Source organism: Schistocerca americana, chromosome 4, assembly GCF_021461395.2.
Source record: "Schistocerca americana isolate TAMUIC-IGC-003095 chromosome 4, iqSchAmer2.1, whole genome shotgun sequence".
Classification (NCBI taxonomy): Eukaryota; Metazoa; Arthropoda; class Insecta; order Orthoptera; family Acrididae; genus Schistocerca; species Schistocerca americana.
In genome coordinates, this window is record NC_060122.1 from 537,684,164 (window position 1) to 537,698,998 (window position 14,835).

General features: G+C 42.3%; 1 protein-coding gene across 1 annotated transcript in view; it reads right to left on the minus strand.

The window, feature by feature from the left end:
- Window positions 1–9,330, minus strand: part of LOC124614009 (collagen alpha-1(III) chain-like) — a 224,520-nt gene extending 215,190 nt beyond the window's left edge. Inside the window, exon 1 of the mRNA XM_047142823.1 lies at window positions 9,250–9,330. Coding sequence (XP_046998779.1) covers window positions 9,250–9,318 — 69 coding nt within the window. The 5' untranslated portion in view covers window positions 9,319–9,330. The remainder of the gene's footprint in view (window positions 1–9,249) is intronic.
- Window positions 9,331–14,835: the final 5,505 nt, after the last annotated feature.

Genomic DNA, 14,835 nt, shown 5'->3' on the forward strand with positions numbered 1-14,835 from the left:
ACTGTTGTTGGATTTGCTCAGAGGTTAAAGGCTATGTAGGTACTTCATGCAATTTGTGTAGCCATTCATAAAATTGTAAAGACTATAATAAGCTATCGGTCATCAATGACAAACGCCCATAGTGTTTCCCCTCTTACAACTATATCTGCCTTCCGCAAGACACCGTGCGGTATGCGGTGCAGTCTACTTCTCGTACTTCCTTCTTCCAGTAGCAACGGTGCGTAGGGGAGAAGGAGTGTCAGTAAATCTCCATATAAGCGCTAATTTCCCTGTGGTCTTTTATTGAGTCTTGCTGTTGTTGTTGTGGTCTTCAATCCTGAGACTGGTTTGATGCAACTCTCCATGCTACTCTATCCTGTGCAAGCTTCTTCATCTCCCAGTACCTTCTGCAGCCTACATCCTTCTGAATCGGCTTAGTGTATTCATCTCTAGGTCTCCCTCTACGATTTTTACCCTCCACGCTGCCCTCCAATACTAAATTGGTGATCCCTTGATGCCTCAGAACATGTCCTACCATCCAATCCCTTCTTATAGTCAAGTTGTGCCACAAACTCCTCTTCTCCCCAATTCTGTTCAATACCTCCTCATTAGTTATGTGATCTACCCATCTAATCTGAAGCATTCTTCTGTAGCAACACATTTCGAAAGCTTCTATTCTCTTCTTGTCCAAACTATTTTTCGTCCATGTCTCACATTCATAAATGGCTACACTCCATACAAATACTTTCAGAAACGACTTTCTGACACTTAAATTTATACTCGATGTTAACAAATTTCTCTTCTTCAGAAACGCTTTCCTTGTCATTGCCAGTCTACATTTTATATCCTCTCTACTTCGACCATCATCAGTTATTTTGCTCCTCAAATAGCAAAACTCCTTTACTACTTTAAGTGTCTCATTTCCTAATCTAATTCCCTCAGCATCACCCGATTTAATTCGACTACATTCCATTATCCTTGTTTTGCTTTTGTTGATGTTTATCTTATACCCTCCTTTCAAGACACTGTCTATTCCGTCCGTTCAACTGCTGCCCCAAGACCTTTGCTGTCTCTGACAGAATTACAATGTCTTCGGCGAACCTCAAAGTTTTTATTTCTTCTCCATGGATTTTACCGAATTTTTCTTTTGTTTCCTTTACTGCTTGCTCAATATACAGATTGAATAACATTGAGGAGAGGCTACAACCCTGTCACACTCCCCTTCCCAACCACTGCTTCCCTTTCGTGCCCCTCGACTCTGAGTCTTATGTGGGACGAAGTAATGTGTTGCCCTGTTCTTCTTCGAACGAACGATTTCGGAAATTCAATTCAGCAGCGATATACAGCGTCTCTCTCGTAGGTCTGCCACTGGAGTTTCTTAAGCATATCCGTAACGCTCTCGTGCTGAGAAAACTACTCCGTGACGAAACGCACTGCTCTTCTCTCTCCTCTGTCAATCCGACTTGGTTCCATACTGATGAGCAATACTCAAAATACAAAGAGTTTTGTAAGCCAGTTACTTCGTGGATGAATTACACTTCCTCGAAATTCTTCCAGTAAATTACAATCTCGCATCAGCTTTTCCTAGAACACAAACAAAAATCGATGTACGCATGTGAGTATTTCCCACATCTTCTCCTAAACCAGTGGACCGTTTTCATCCAAACTTGGTACACATATCTCTTACTCTCAAGCAACAATCGCTGTGGAGGTAAGAACCACTTACATATCTTCGTTCAGGAAAAACGACGTCATATACAATGATACGCGTGAAAAACTGCCGCATCACGCATAATGTTTAAATTTATTACTGCTGTGCTCCTAACCCTGTCCGCAATAAATTTTCCAGACTGAATCGAAATAGGCCACTAAATGCATTACAAAATTATATCATGGTATGGTACATAGTTCAGGAGATCTGACGTCATAAGCAATGATATGCCTGAAAAAGTGCCGCATCATGCATGACGTTTAAATTTATAACTTCTGTGCTACTAACCCTATTCGCAACACATTTTCCGCGTAGTATCCACATCTGCCGCTAAATACACCTACAAAAATATATCATTGTACGACACGAAGTTCAACATATATGATGTCGTAACTATTAAGATGCCTGAAGAAACGCCGCGTCATGCATGACGTTTTAATTTATTATGTCTTTACTACGAATACCACTCGCAAGAAACTTTGAAGACAATAGCGAAAGGAGATGGACTCAGATAGTTGGAGGAGGAAGTGAACGGAGAGAGGGGGAGGGGGAAATGAATAGAGAAAGGAAAGAGGATGAGATGGAACGAGAGAGGGGCGATGGGGAAATGGACAGAGGGGGAACTTAGTTAGTTTATATGTGTATTCCACTGTCGACCATTCCGGATGGCTAGTCATACGTATTTTACATTAGTTGCTATATCCTGTGATTTGTCGCTAATAGCGCTATTGACTAATAATGGATCACTTCGCTTGTTTTATCCGCAGTACGCTACATTTATCTGCGTTCAAGGCCAACTGCAAGTCCCTGTACCTACCGTCGATCCTGTGCTGGTCTTCAGGGACTTCGATTTCCCTGCATCGTCCACGAATATCTTCATGGAGCCTATAGCGGTATCCGATATATCATTTATGTACAGGTTGATTCATAGGCCCCTATCGATGTCGTTTTATGCAAACCGTAATCTTATACCTGGCCTTCAAAACCCACGCATCAGATTTTCATATTCCCTCGTTCGCTACGCGCAAACTATTACTTGTACAGAAAGATGAACAGTACATTCCCTAGGAAATTTAATTTAATTAAATTTTGTACTTGGATACATTTCGGGTGGAGTCTGTTGTTTTCGATTTATTCAAGAGAAACGTACAAATGTGATCTTCAAACGCACCCTGACTCCCACACTCAGCCCCACCCCAGCGGGTCAGGGTTTCTGTTTGTTGTCCCTCTACCACTGCACAAAAGTTTGTGACAGCACGAATTACACTTTAAAACAAAAAAAAGACGCAACTAGGAAGAATTATCCGAATACGACGGAAACCGGTAGGTGTGATATACAAGTACAGGCAAATAAATTATTACAATTTTAGAAAAATTGTATGAGTTATTCAAAGGAATGAGCTTTGCAAATTGAGCAAATCAACAACGCGTTAGTCTACCTCTGGCCCTCATGCAAGCAGTTACTCGGCTCGGGCATTGACTGATAGAGTTGTTGGACGTCCTCCTAAGGCATATCGTGCCAAATTCTGTCCAATTGGCGCGTCAAATCATCAATATCGCGAGCTGGTCGGAGAGCCCTGTTCATAATGCTCCAAACGTTCTCAATTAGGGAGAGGTCCGGCGAACTTGCTGGCCAAGGCAGGGTTTGGCAAGCAGGAAGACAAGCTGTACAAATTCTTACTATGTGCGGGCGGGCATTATCTTGCTGAAATATAATCGTAGGGTGTCTTGCTATGAAGGGCAACAAAACGGAGGTCAGAACATCGTCGACGCACCGCTGTGCTGTAAGAGTGCCGAGGATGACAACCAAAGGGGTTCTGCTATGTAAAGAAATGGCAACCCAGTCTATCACACCTGGGTGTCGGGCGGTGTGGGGGGCGACAGGCAGGTTGGTATCCCACCACTATCATAGGGGTGTCCAGACACGTCTTCGGCATGGAATCACATTGACTGGAGTATAATTATCTCCACGGAAGAGTCCCGCTTCGAACTGAGCCCTGATGATCAGCGAAGTTGAAGTTAATTTGTCAACAAGTGTCAAAAAAGACACACAAGTATCATTTGAAAAAACAGTTATACGGTCAGTTGAGAGTCTGAGGTAGGTTGACGTTCACATTCACAATTCTTGTTTATGACCTAAATTTAAAGATACATTTGATGATTATTGCCTATTTCGGGGAGCAGAAATAAATAACGGCTCAGATAATAGAAGTCTTTTTCTCAAAGATGTGTATTTACACAAACGACGTTAGTTGGAGACAGCGCAGTGAGATCACAGGTTTACGCTATCCAACAGCAGTAGTCGGCGATTGTAGCAAATCCTTTCTCGTGACGACGAATTGCGGAAGATTAGTTAGTCAGTTTGGAGGAAACAATTCGAACATTTACGCTACGCTTACCTGGAAGACTTTCGAGCAGTTTTAATCTGAATTTTATCTGGTGTTTCTATTTTGCCAGGAATAATGTCTATATTCAACAACGACTTTTGATTTTTATTTTATCTTCATACTCTACTGTTGCATGGACCAGAGGTTCCCACACTTTTCTTCTGGCGGAACTCCCGGAGAATGCTGGTACTTATTGGAACGCCTTGTTTATTTTGAAAGTTAACAACATTTTAAAAAATGAGAAATAATTGTTTTAATCAGAGATTACTTCAATTTCAAATAATAATAATAATAACACAGAAATCATAAAATTAAAAAACGCATCAGTTTCGTCAAAATATCCAAAGAAAAGACTCCATGCTATTAGTAGTTTTTCGTGGAGCATTTACTAAACGCGGACCAACAGTGTTCTGCGGAACACAGTTTGGGAAATCCTGCCAGAGAGTATTTGAAACTTAAGACGAATGCCATAATTACATTTTACAGGGTGTAAATACAAAATTTACAAATAAAGAAGTGAAGGGATTAGTAAATTAAATAATTTACTAGATGCGCTCAAAAATGGTTCAAATGGCTCTGAGCACTATGGGACTTAACATCTATGGTCATCAGTCCCCTAGAACTTAGAACTACTTAAACCTAACGACATCACACAACACCCAGCCATTACGAGGCAGAGAAAATCACTGACCCCGCCGGGAATCGAACCCGGGAACTCGGGCGTGGGAAGCGAGAACGCTACCGCACGACCACGAGATGCCGGCACTAGATGCGTTTCTTATGCATAATACTATACATAACAGGGAAAGGTGTTGTCCTTCGGGACACCCTTCAGACTTCCTCCTCTAGTCAACTCTGCAGTAAAACTTTAATTGTAATTCTTATTCCATTTTAAAATCGCTGCATTCACTTTTCACGTGCTGCAAATTTTAGAAAAATTTCAAAAGTTTCTCCGGAAAATAAATGTTTTCCCAAATGTAAAAACGTTCCAAGATATAAAATGGTCAAGCACCTACGAAAAATAATCTACTGAAATTTAAATGCGTTTCAATCGAGGAAATCTCGTCACTGTTTAGTCTTCTATTATTACATCATTAATCTATCGTACACGAAAAATCAGTAAGTGAAATCAAATTAAGCGCAAGTATTATCAAGAATTAGTTATGGCCTGCCAGGGTAGTTGAAAGCGCAAATCCACTGCTTCCTGGACTCAGGTAGGTGCCTCGGCCCCAGATCGAATCCGTCCGGCGGATTAACGATGGGGCCGTATGCCGGCCAACCTGGATGTGGTTTTTAGGTGGTTTTCCACATCCCGCTAGGTGATTACCCGGCTGATCCCCACGCTCCGCCATAGTTACACGACTCGCAGACATTTGAACACGTTCGCACTATTCCATAACTTACACTAGATGCAGACAGCTGGGGTACACTAATTCCGTCCAAGGGGGTTCGGGGTGGCGGCAGGAAGGGTATGCGGCCACCCTCTGCAACTAACACTGCCAAGTCAATAGTTAACAAGGCCAGCCTCACGTTGTAGCAGGACAAATGCGTCAAGAAAGAATTATCAAGAACTAGTGACAAAGTAAATACATTTTGAAATCAAAGCTACTGGAAACTAACAAAAATTTTCATTTCCAAGAGAAATGAAACTGTTTAGACATTAACGAAAGTCAATTAATTTGCAAATATTCCATGTTTCATAGTAAAAGACTTTCTTCCGTTTCAAGGTACAAGATGGCGTACGACCGACAATGTATAATTTTACCATCCACATGTTATGGATTAATTTTTAAAATATGTAGAAATTTACTTGCCATAAAATGCTGTGACTGAAGAACTAATAAGATTCTTCACTTTCTCCCGGCATATTTCTTGCTGGAACAGTCCACGGGTGTACTGCCGGTCCATAGTTTTCAACGGGCACAATATTTCGGTGATCAGACATGTCGCCATCGTCAGTGCGCAGACGACATGTCTGATCGCCGAAATATTGTGCCCGTTAGACACTATGGACCGGCAGTACACCCATGGACTGTTCGAACTAATAAGATATTCTAACTAGCTTTCATATTTTATACAGGAATGTGTAGAACTCAAAATATTTACAAGTGCTGCACAAAACACAAGCTCATGCCTACGAACAACAAAAACTGTAGAAAATGGCTTAAACTCCTTATGGCGATTTCTAGCGCGTATTCCCTCATGTGATTCTGAAATCAGTCACTAGGCTAAAGTACCGAACAGGAAAAATGTGTTCCTGGGTACATTACTCTCTAGGTACAATGCTCTCTCCTACGGAAATTCAAAATTTTTGCGTAAATGTAAAATACTGTTTTGCTGACGGTACTAGTTACCACTCTTCCTTAGCAGAACATTGCCCCAAAGAAATTGTAAAAATGTCCTCTAAACTTACTCGCTTATTCGACGTATGTAATACAGATTTTTTAAAGCCTGCCATTTCGATGAGATTCCGTATTTCCTAACTGACCGTTCCTTGCCCTTGTGGCCCTTTCAGAGAGTGTTTTAAATAGGGAGAAGAATAGGTTTGTATCTCGCCGAAATTTAGACTATCTAAATTTACGTGAAAGCGTTCCAAAGAACACCGTAGTTTTCCCATTTAGATTCCTTCGATGACTGCCATAATCTTGTATTTGGACTAACCAATTAGACAGTACATTTTAGTATTTTACTATCGGTCTGCCAAATTCAACACTGAGGAACTAATCGTACACGAGGCTTCTTTGAGGTCTACTGAACAGACGTGGTGCATTTTCCCCCTAAATCGATGTCTTCCATTCGCTCTGTACCCTAAGGCAACGGTTGGTGCGGGCTCTGCCTATTTCATGCCCGGTCGGTTTCATTATTGTCATCCATTTATACAGCTAATGGTTGTACATATTTGTATCTGCGGATACATTTAATGTATTTCATAATGGCTGTAGTCGCCGCATTGCCTGTTCCTTCGGACAGTTCCAAAGGAACATTGCATCGTAATTCAGACTAATACAGGCACTGCAATATCGCAATTTGTGGTAGTTTTCCGACTTGATAGATCTGGATCGAAGTTCGTCTCGAATTTCTCTACACTGCTATGGTACGTTGTAAAAAAACTATCAGGTGTACGGTGTATATCCCATAAAGAATGTATTTCCGTAAATAAATTCGGTATGGAGCTGTGTCAAAAACTTTTCGAAAGTTAAGAATCAACGCATTCGTCCGGTTGAATCAATCCATAGGTCGGAATGCTAGTAGTCAGCAGCATTCCTGAACGACTGAAAATGTCTTATGTTAACACTCCCGAAAGAGTTTTGCGTTCCTTTGGAGTGTTTGACTGTAACACTAAGTCGTACAACTTCTAGCAATGACTATCGATATTACATGACTCGAAGCAGCATAGTGCCACAACATGACACAAGCAGCTGGTTCTATCTTAAATCAAACAAATTATAGGTTATAAATTTCAGAGTTTATCCCCGTTTTCACAATTTTAAGGCGAAAACTATTCGGCTTGGCACAGAGATGGCGTTTATATCGCTGAAACATTGCGTTTTGTTTTTGATGTATCGTTGCATGTTGCCCACTAACTTAAGTCAACTGTTAACTTGTATGGAATAGTTTTGTTTATGCCCATGTTTCCGTTAGTGGTGTAGTACGTGATACATGCAGACTACTAAACTGGGAACCCAGTCATCATATAAGATAATTATTTGTTTTGGACGCTTTATTGCCACTACAGTCGATCTTGCTTTAGTGAAGGTTTTACATCGGTTTTTCTGCTTCGATTTCAGCAGCTACGAAACAGACGTCTCAGTTAAGATTTTCGCATCTATCTTGAAAGTAAGCCACGAGGATGACGTTCCAGAAACTGCAACCACAAATGAAAACATCGTCAAGTCGCATAATATGGAATTGCAGGGTAGGTAGCTAAAGGTATACGCAATAATTGACGTCCTGGGCATATCACGGGACAGCGTGCTGTACGTTCCCATGAAGAACTGAATGTGAGAAAGCTTTCTACAAGATCGAAGTTATATTTGTCGAATGCTGGCCAAAAGCAGAAGCGAGAAAATCTCTCAATAAATTTTAAATCGCTTTAGAAAGAACTCAAAAGATTTAATGTTAAGAAAGACACCATTTACAGAAAGGCTGTTCAGGTAGATGAACAATTTGAAATGCACTTTATACGCCGATTTGTTTTTTGTAGATGAGGCACGGACCCACCACTTCACTCTAGAAATGAAGCAACAAGCAAAGCAATAAATGGAAGTCGACGGCCCTGCTCCAAAAAAGGATCACCGGTCGGATAGATTAAGACAGCGGGTCACGGGAAACAAACGGGATTCTTGGATAAATGTTTGTCGATTTTCCAGGCCCGCCTGATTTGCTTGTATACTGAAGCTATCAATGATTTCCTACGCTTTCATCGTCAGTACTGTCGTACTCATAGGCCGTGTTTTACTTCCGTATGTAGTTGGTCAAATTGTATCATGGAGACGTCACAAACTGACGGAACCTCTATTTGCTAGTACAGATTATGTCTATGTCTGTCATGAAGGAATATTAGTAGCATATGGAAGTTTCGCGGCTTCGTGACGCCTCCATGAAATAATTCGACCAACTATATACGAAGGTACAACAAGGCCTATCAGTAAGACAGCACTGAAGATGACGGCATAGGAAATCGTTGATTGCTTGCGCATATAAATGAATGTGGCAAGGCAGAAAAGCCGAGAAACATTTATCCAAGAGTATTGCTTTGAGAAACTACCTAGTGATACCCAGATACTTCTTCGACAACAACTCACAAAGTATTCGAGACGAATGGAAAAACAAAAGACTTGAAATATGTGTTCCAAAATGGCAAAAAGTATTCTTGCGTCGGTACTATGAAAAGTGCTTTGGCAAATGGGAAAACTGAGATGTTCAAATTACAGTAACTTCCAACTGCACCTCGTAACATCTAGATATTCCCATATCTAAAGAAATTTGTGAGTGGACAGCTATTAGAGTGCAGTGTGGAGTTATGGAAGTCGTAACTATATTTTCCAGGAGTAATTACTGACAGGGGAACCTTTCGACCCAGTACTCGTACATTGATTCAGTTGAAAAATTAAGTGGCTTTCTTTTACGTAGTGTTGTGTTTCGGTGGAAGCAGCCAGCTTGCGGACTCACGTGCGGGTGGGCGGCGCGCGCCAGCAGCAGCAGCAGCAGCAGCGGCAGCAGCAGGGGTGTCGGCGCCATGGCGTGCCGGCGGCGACTGCGCTCGCGGTTGGGCCAGCCGCGCTGCCGGCCGAGCGACACTGTCCGGGTAGGAGTGGGGGGAGCAGCACGATAAGAGACAGGGCAGGGGCGGCGGGGACACTACAGATCCCAAAACGGCTGCTACTGGCCTTGCCTTAAGTAACAGGGTTTAAATAGTAGCCAGCGGAAAAATGCTACTATCGGAGCAAAAACAAAAAAGGCGAATGTGCTCCAGTTTAAAGCAGTCTGAGGGTGAAAAATGGGTAGCAGCTACCTCACTCTACCTTCTTCAGTACCTTTAAAAAAAAAATTCCAAAATTTTGACATGCGAACATATTCACGCTGTGTTTAACATGTAACTCACCTCTGACTCCCACAGCTCTCTAAACTATGACGTACATCAATTAGTCCATCGCTTTAAGCTGCTCATCCCCGTCCACTCCCACATGCTCTTTCCCACTTATTGATTCAGCCCAACGCGTCTTTGACTCTCTCCAACTGTCACTGCCTCCTGTCTCGCAGCCTGGGTCACTGTTCTGTCCTGTCTTACTGCTACTACCTCACTCATTCCTGCCCATTGCTGCTCTCTCTTCTCACTGTCACTACCTTTGTCACTGACTGTCACCCACTTCCACTTTCTCCTTCTCTTTCTTCTTCTCTCACTTGCACTGTCTCCAACACACTTTTCGTAGCACTGTTCTGTCACTGTGAACTATGTTCCACTGCCGTTGCGTCCCTCTCTTTCTCGCAGACTGCCATTGTCTGTCATTTTCGCTCTTTCTATACCACAACCACTGTCTGGAATTGTCCAGCACAGCATGTATTACTTTTCCCTCTCTTTCCCATTGCACTGTCTCCTCTCACAGCTTAAACAGCACGTATATGTTCGCATGCCAAGTATTTGATAAAAAATTTAAAGATGCTGAGAAAGTAGAGTGAGTCACTCTTTTAAACAGGATCATATTCGCCTATTTTGTGCTCCGATATGAGCATTTTTCCGCTGTTTCCCTTCTTTTCCCTGCCAGAGCAGGACATGTCACTCACATGAAAGAAACTTTATGGATCACTAAAATTTTGATTGTTATTATGTGAAATGGAAATAATGCCAAATTAATTTTACACCTGGGACCGGATCAATAATGCGCAAAAAATTTTCAATACTACAACACGGTTCCCAGATGATAACGGAGTCCTTTTACAACATATTTCTCCGTGCTACTTCAGTATATAAACAACTTTTTCATCTCACACCGGATTTTACGTGGACAAGTAGGGTAAATTCGAACCTCTGTATCTCCAAAACGGATAAAAATATCAAGCGACCAACCGATTTGCTCCATTTGCCCAAGCAAATCCTGCACTGTAGGACACTAACACTAATGCGATTCTTCTGTTGAGCATACAAATGGTCCCCAGCCCAAGGACTTTCCAACACACTTGACCCTGCCTTTCTATCGTGAACAGAACCCGAGGTACGAGTCCTGTAAGGATCCAGTTTTTATGTGCGGAGATTTGGAACATACTGGTAGCGCATGCTGTCGCATGCTTACTGATAAGCACGGGGGGCAAATAATTAATCACCACCTCTAGCCTTGATAATAACCTCATTTTGGCGAGGGACAGAGACCACAAGTATCTTCTGGTATACCAAATTCAGTAGAAGCCGCTCTGTGGCCCCGTTCAGCCGCACAGCTATCAAGCTGCAGGAATGCTCCAATAGCCCCAGACATTACCAATGGCATTAAGATCGAGTAATCTAGCAGGCCAATCGCCGTTTCGTAGGGTGCCTGAGTGATGTTCAAACCAGGAACGAACGCGTGCAGACCAGTGATCGCTGCTGTAGTTGTCTAGAATATCAGAAAATCCACAGCGTGGTCACCATAAAGATTGTAATGTTATGTGAGCCTCAATGCCCCTTTTTTTAACCAATTTGTGTCTGATTTTATTCTGAGAAGCTCAGTAATGTATGTAAATACTGTAAATGTAAATTTGATTCAAAAAGTACTTGAAGTGAAGTGAAGCGCAGCTCGACAGCAACAAACTCTTTAGCGCGCAATCCCTGCAACGATAGTAGTTGTTAATCTTTGAGTATGGACTCTAAAAGAAAAGACAATTGATTTATTAGAAGAAAAAGAGAACTGTTAATCTGTACCTTGTGGGAAGAGGGCGTGTTGCTGGGCCGTCGCTCAGAACGTATTGGTACATTTAATGAAAATTGATATCTTAGTGATAAAACCGAGTAAAGTATGTGTATGAGTTGCCAAACATTTCTGTATACAAATTATCTGGAAGTGAAGAATATAAATATCTTGTTTTTGGAAAAGGAGGTGAACTTCATTGTCGTCGCCGTCTATCAATCGACAGAATTGTAAGTGTACAAAGGTCACTAAAATACAGGAAAAGAAATGCATTCTCTATAGTTTTCATTCAATAAGTAACAACCTCTCCTAATTTCTTAATTACAGTAATTGGATTACGTTCTTGTACAATAGTATGGTACTGAACTCCACTGACCAATTTTGATGTAGCTGGACGTGTAGTTTGAAGGAAGTTTGTGAGCTAAGCAATCTCCTTTTCTCATGAAAACCAGATTGCTGTTTGATCTTATTTACTTACAACAGTGGTCCCTTAGGTATGAAAAGCTACGGAAACTTGGGCTGAAAGCTATCCGCAATACGGCCAAGTAACTAACAGAGTCGTATTTTAAACCTTAAAGAACAATAACTTCCTCTAAATTGTAATACGTGACCAACTGGTGCAGAAGCTAGCTGATCATTCAAGAAGGCAGCAACCAAAATTCAGGTACCAGTTACGACTTAAAGTAAAAATCTCAATCAAAAATCAATCTCTCTCTCTCTCTCTCTCTCTCTCTCTCTCTCTCTCTCTCTCTCTCTCTCTCTCTCTCTCTCTCTCCAAAAACATATATAAATATTCATATTATTAAAAAGAAAAGTCATTTTTATAAGATGCAAAAGAAAGGGCAACGTTTAGTCACCGAGAAAGTTGGGATATACATTCTGGTCCATGTTCATGTTAATATAATGCCACAGCCCAATGTACGGCAGAAAAATACCCCCCTTAACACCACAGATGTAAATCCAACAACAATCTCAACCAAACCGTTCACACACACACTGTGGATTAAAAGTCTCATTGTGTCGTTTGCGCACTCGATGCCTTACCTAAAGAGGGAAAATCCCCACCGCACTGCACGCCTCCAGTCAGCTACTGTCCAGTTTCGGTGTTGTTTCGCTGGACCGTCGAAGATGCGCTGGTTCATGTGTTGCTGGGAGCAATGTTTTTTATCGAGATACTAGACCTCAAATTTACATTGCATGCAGACGCTCACAATGAACACATTGGGCTCTTCATGTGTCAAGCGCGTGCCGTGTGTGCGTTACCGAGCGAGGTGGCGCAGTGGTTAGCGCACTGGTTTCAAATTCGGCAGGACGACTGTTCAAATCACCGCCCTGTCATCCAGATTTAGGGTTTTCGTGACTTCCCTAAATCCTTCCAAACAAATGCGAAGATGGTTCATTTGAAAAGAGCACGACCAGTTTCCTTCCGCATCCTTCCATAATTCGAGCTTAAGCGCCGTCTCTGATGACCGCGCTGTCGACAGGACTTCAGTTCTAATAGTCCTTCTTTTCATGTGTGCCTTGACCGGGGCAAAACAGAGGCAGCTGGAGAGCCGTGAGAAACGGCATTTTAATGACAGGAATAAAAGAAAGGAAGAAAATAACTGAATGTTCTGTGGACGACGACGAGATCGTCAAAGATGAGACACTATCTCAGATAGCGTATAGGTGGGGCGGTCAATCGATCACATTTTCTTCAAAGGAACCATCTACCTTTTAATCTTAACCTTCTCTGGGAAACCACGAAAAATCTATTCTGTCTGGACGGGAATCTGGAGGGCTCCAAATTATGACTTAGCTGCCTTTCTTAATACACCAATTCGCTCGATGCGGGTTGCCATTTACTGCTGCGAATTCTAAAAGCGGATATATTTTCCAGAGTGTAGCACTTTGGTCGCTATTTCAATAATGGACATGAAAAACCAGCGAGCTGTCATATCATCTGATCCACATCTTTGCTGCCGCGGAAAGAAGCCAACACCCCATACCTGTACGTCTGCTTACTGCTTTATGATTAACAGGGGTCAGTCAACGTCTGCAGTATGGACGAAATCATCTGGTCTGATGAATCAAGAGGCATGTTGATATATGCCGATAGTAAAGTACGAGCATGTTGAGAACCAGATGAGTCGATACATCTCACTTGCCACTGTTCAGCCCAGTGGTTTTTCTTTTGGAGAATATTCACATGGGAAGAGATGGCTCTAAGCACTATGGGATTTAACATCTGAGGTCAACAGTCCCCTAGACTTAGAACTACTTAAATCTAACTAACCTAAGGACATCACACACATCCATGCCCGAGGCAGGATTCGAACCTGCGACAGTAGCAGCAGCGAGGTTCCGGACTGAAGCGCCTAGAACAGCTCGGCCACAGCGGCCGGCGGATGAGATGGAACCGCTGACAGGTTTATCATAACCTCTCTCTGGCGAAAGATACAGTTACCTTCTTGTGACATATCATTACAGGCCCCACCCAAAAGAATGTGTCAATTTGGCTATTGTAGGCGTTAGAACTGGGTTCCAGTGTCTGGGAGAATGTGGCCTTGCCCATCCTGGAAAGGATAATCTTACGAAATAGATGTTAGTCTGTGACCAGAAAGCAGGCTTTAGAGCGATCGGTTTTCTCCTAATGGCACCTGTTGTCCAGTGCCTGCAGGAAATAAACTTTCAAAAGCCTTTGAGAAGCTGCATCTGGAAGAGGAGTGGTATTAACGCGAGTGGTAAATAACCAATGGAACTGCCTATATTCTGCTCCCGAATCTGATTGGCAGAGAGGCCTGGATGTTAACACAATTTGGGGCTCACGACATGGGGTGTCGGCCGGCAACCGTCGTTGAATGTAGGATACGAGTTTTGTGTCCTCTGGGCTGGAGCTAGTGTTTCGAAGTGTAATTCGAGAGGTGGTTGCCAGATATCCGTGATTTAATTTCGTAGAAACTACATTCCAATATTAGAACCTTTGTCTCAACAACGGAACGAACTAGAAAAATATACAATAAGATGCACTAGTCGAAGTTTTAATCATCACCTCGCAAAAATCAAGATGCAACCATGAGCCCTGGTGATGGCGCTAGTCCTCCTCCATGTATTCAGCCCTCAACGCGACTTATTTTTATCAATGATAGATGATTTGGTGGACACCTTGGTTGTAGAAGTCTGCGTTTTAACTGTTTGGGAAACGTCTGACCCTGAAATTCCCCTGGTCGTCTTTCTGGAAATACCTGCAATGTAAAAATTTCCTCGCCCGAGGAAAGAGGAAGAACTCAGTGGCTGCCGTTCAAAAAGAATACTGTATAGGAACGGAGGCAAAATGTGACAGCCAATGATGCAGCGCATTATGAGCTGTGCCGTTGACGTGGAACAAAGCGCTTCAGTT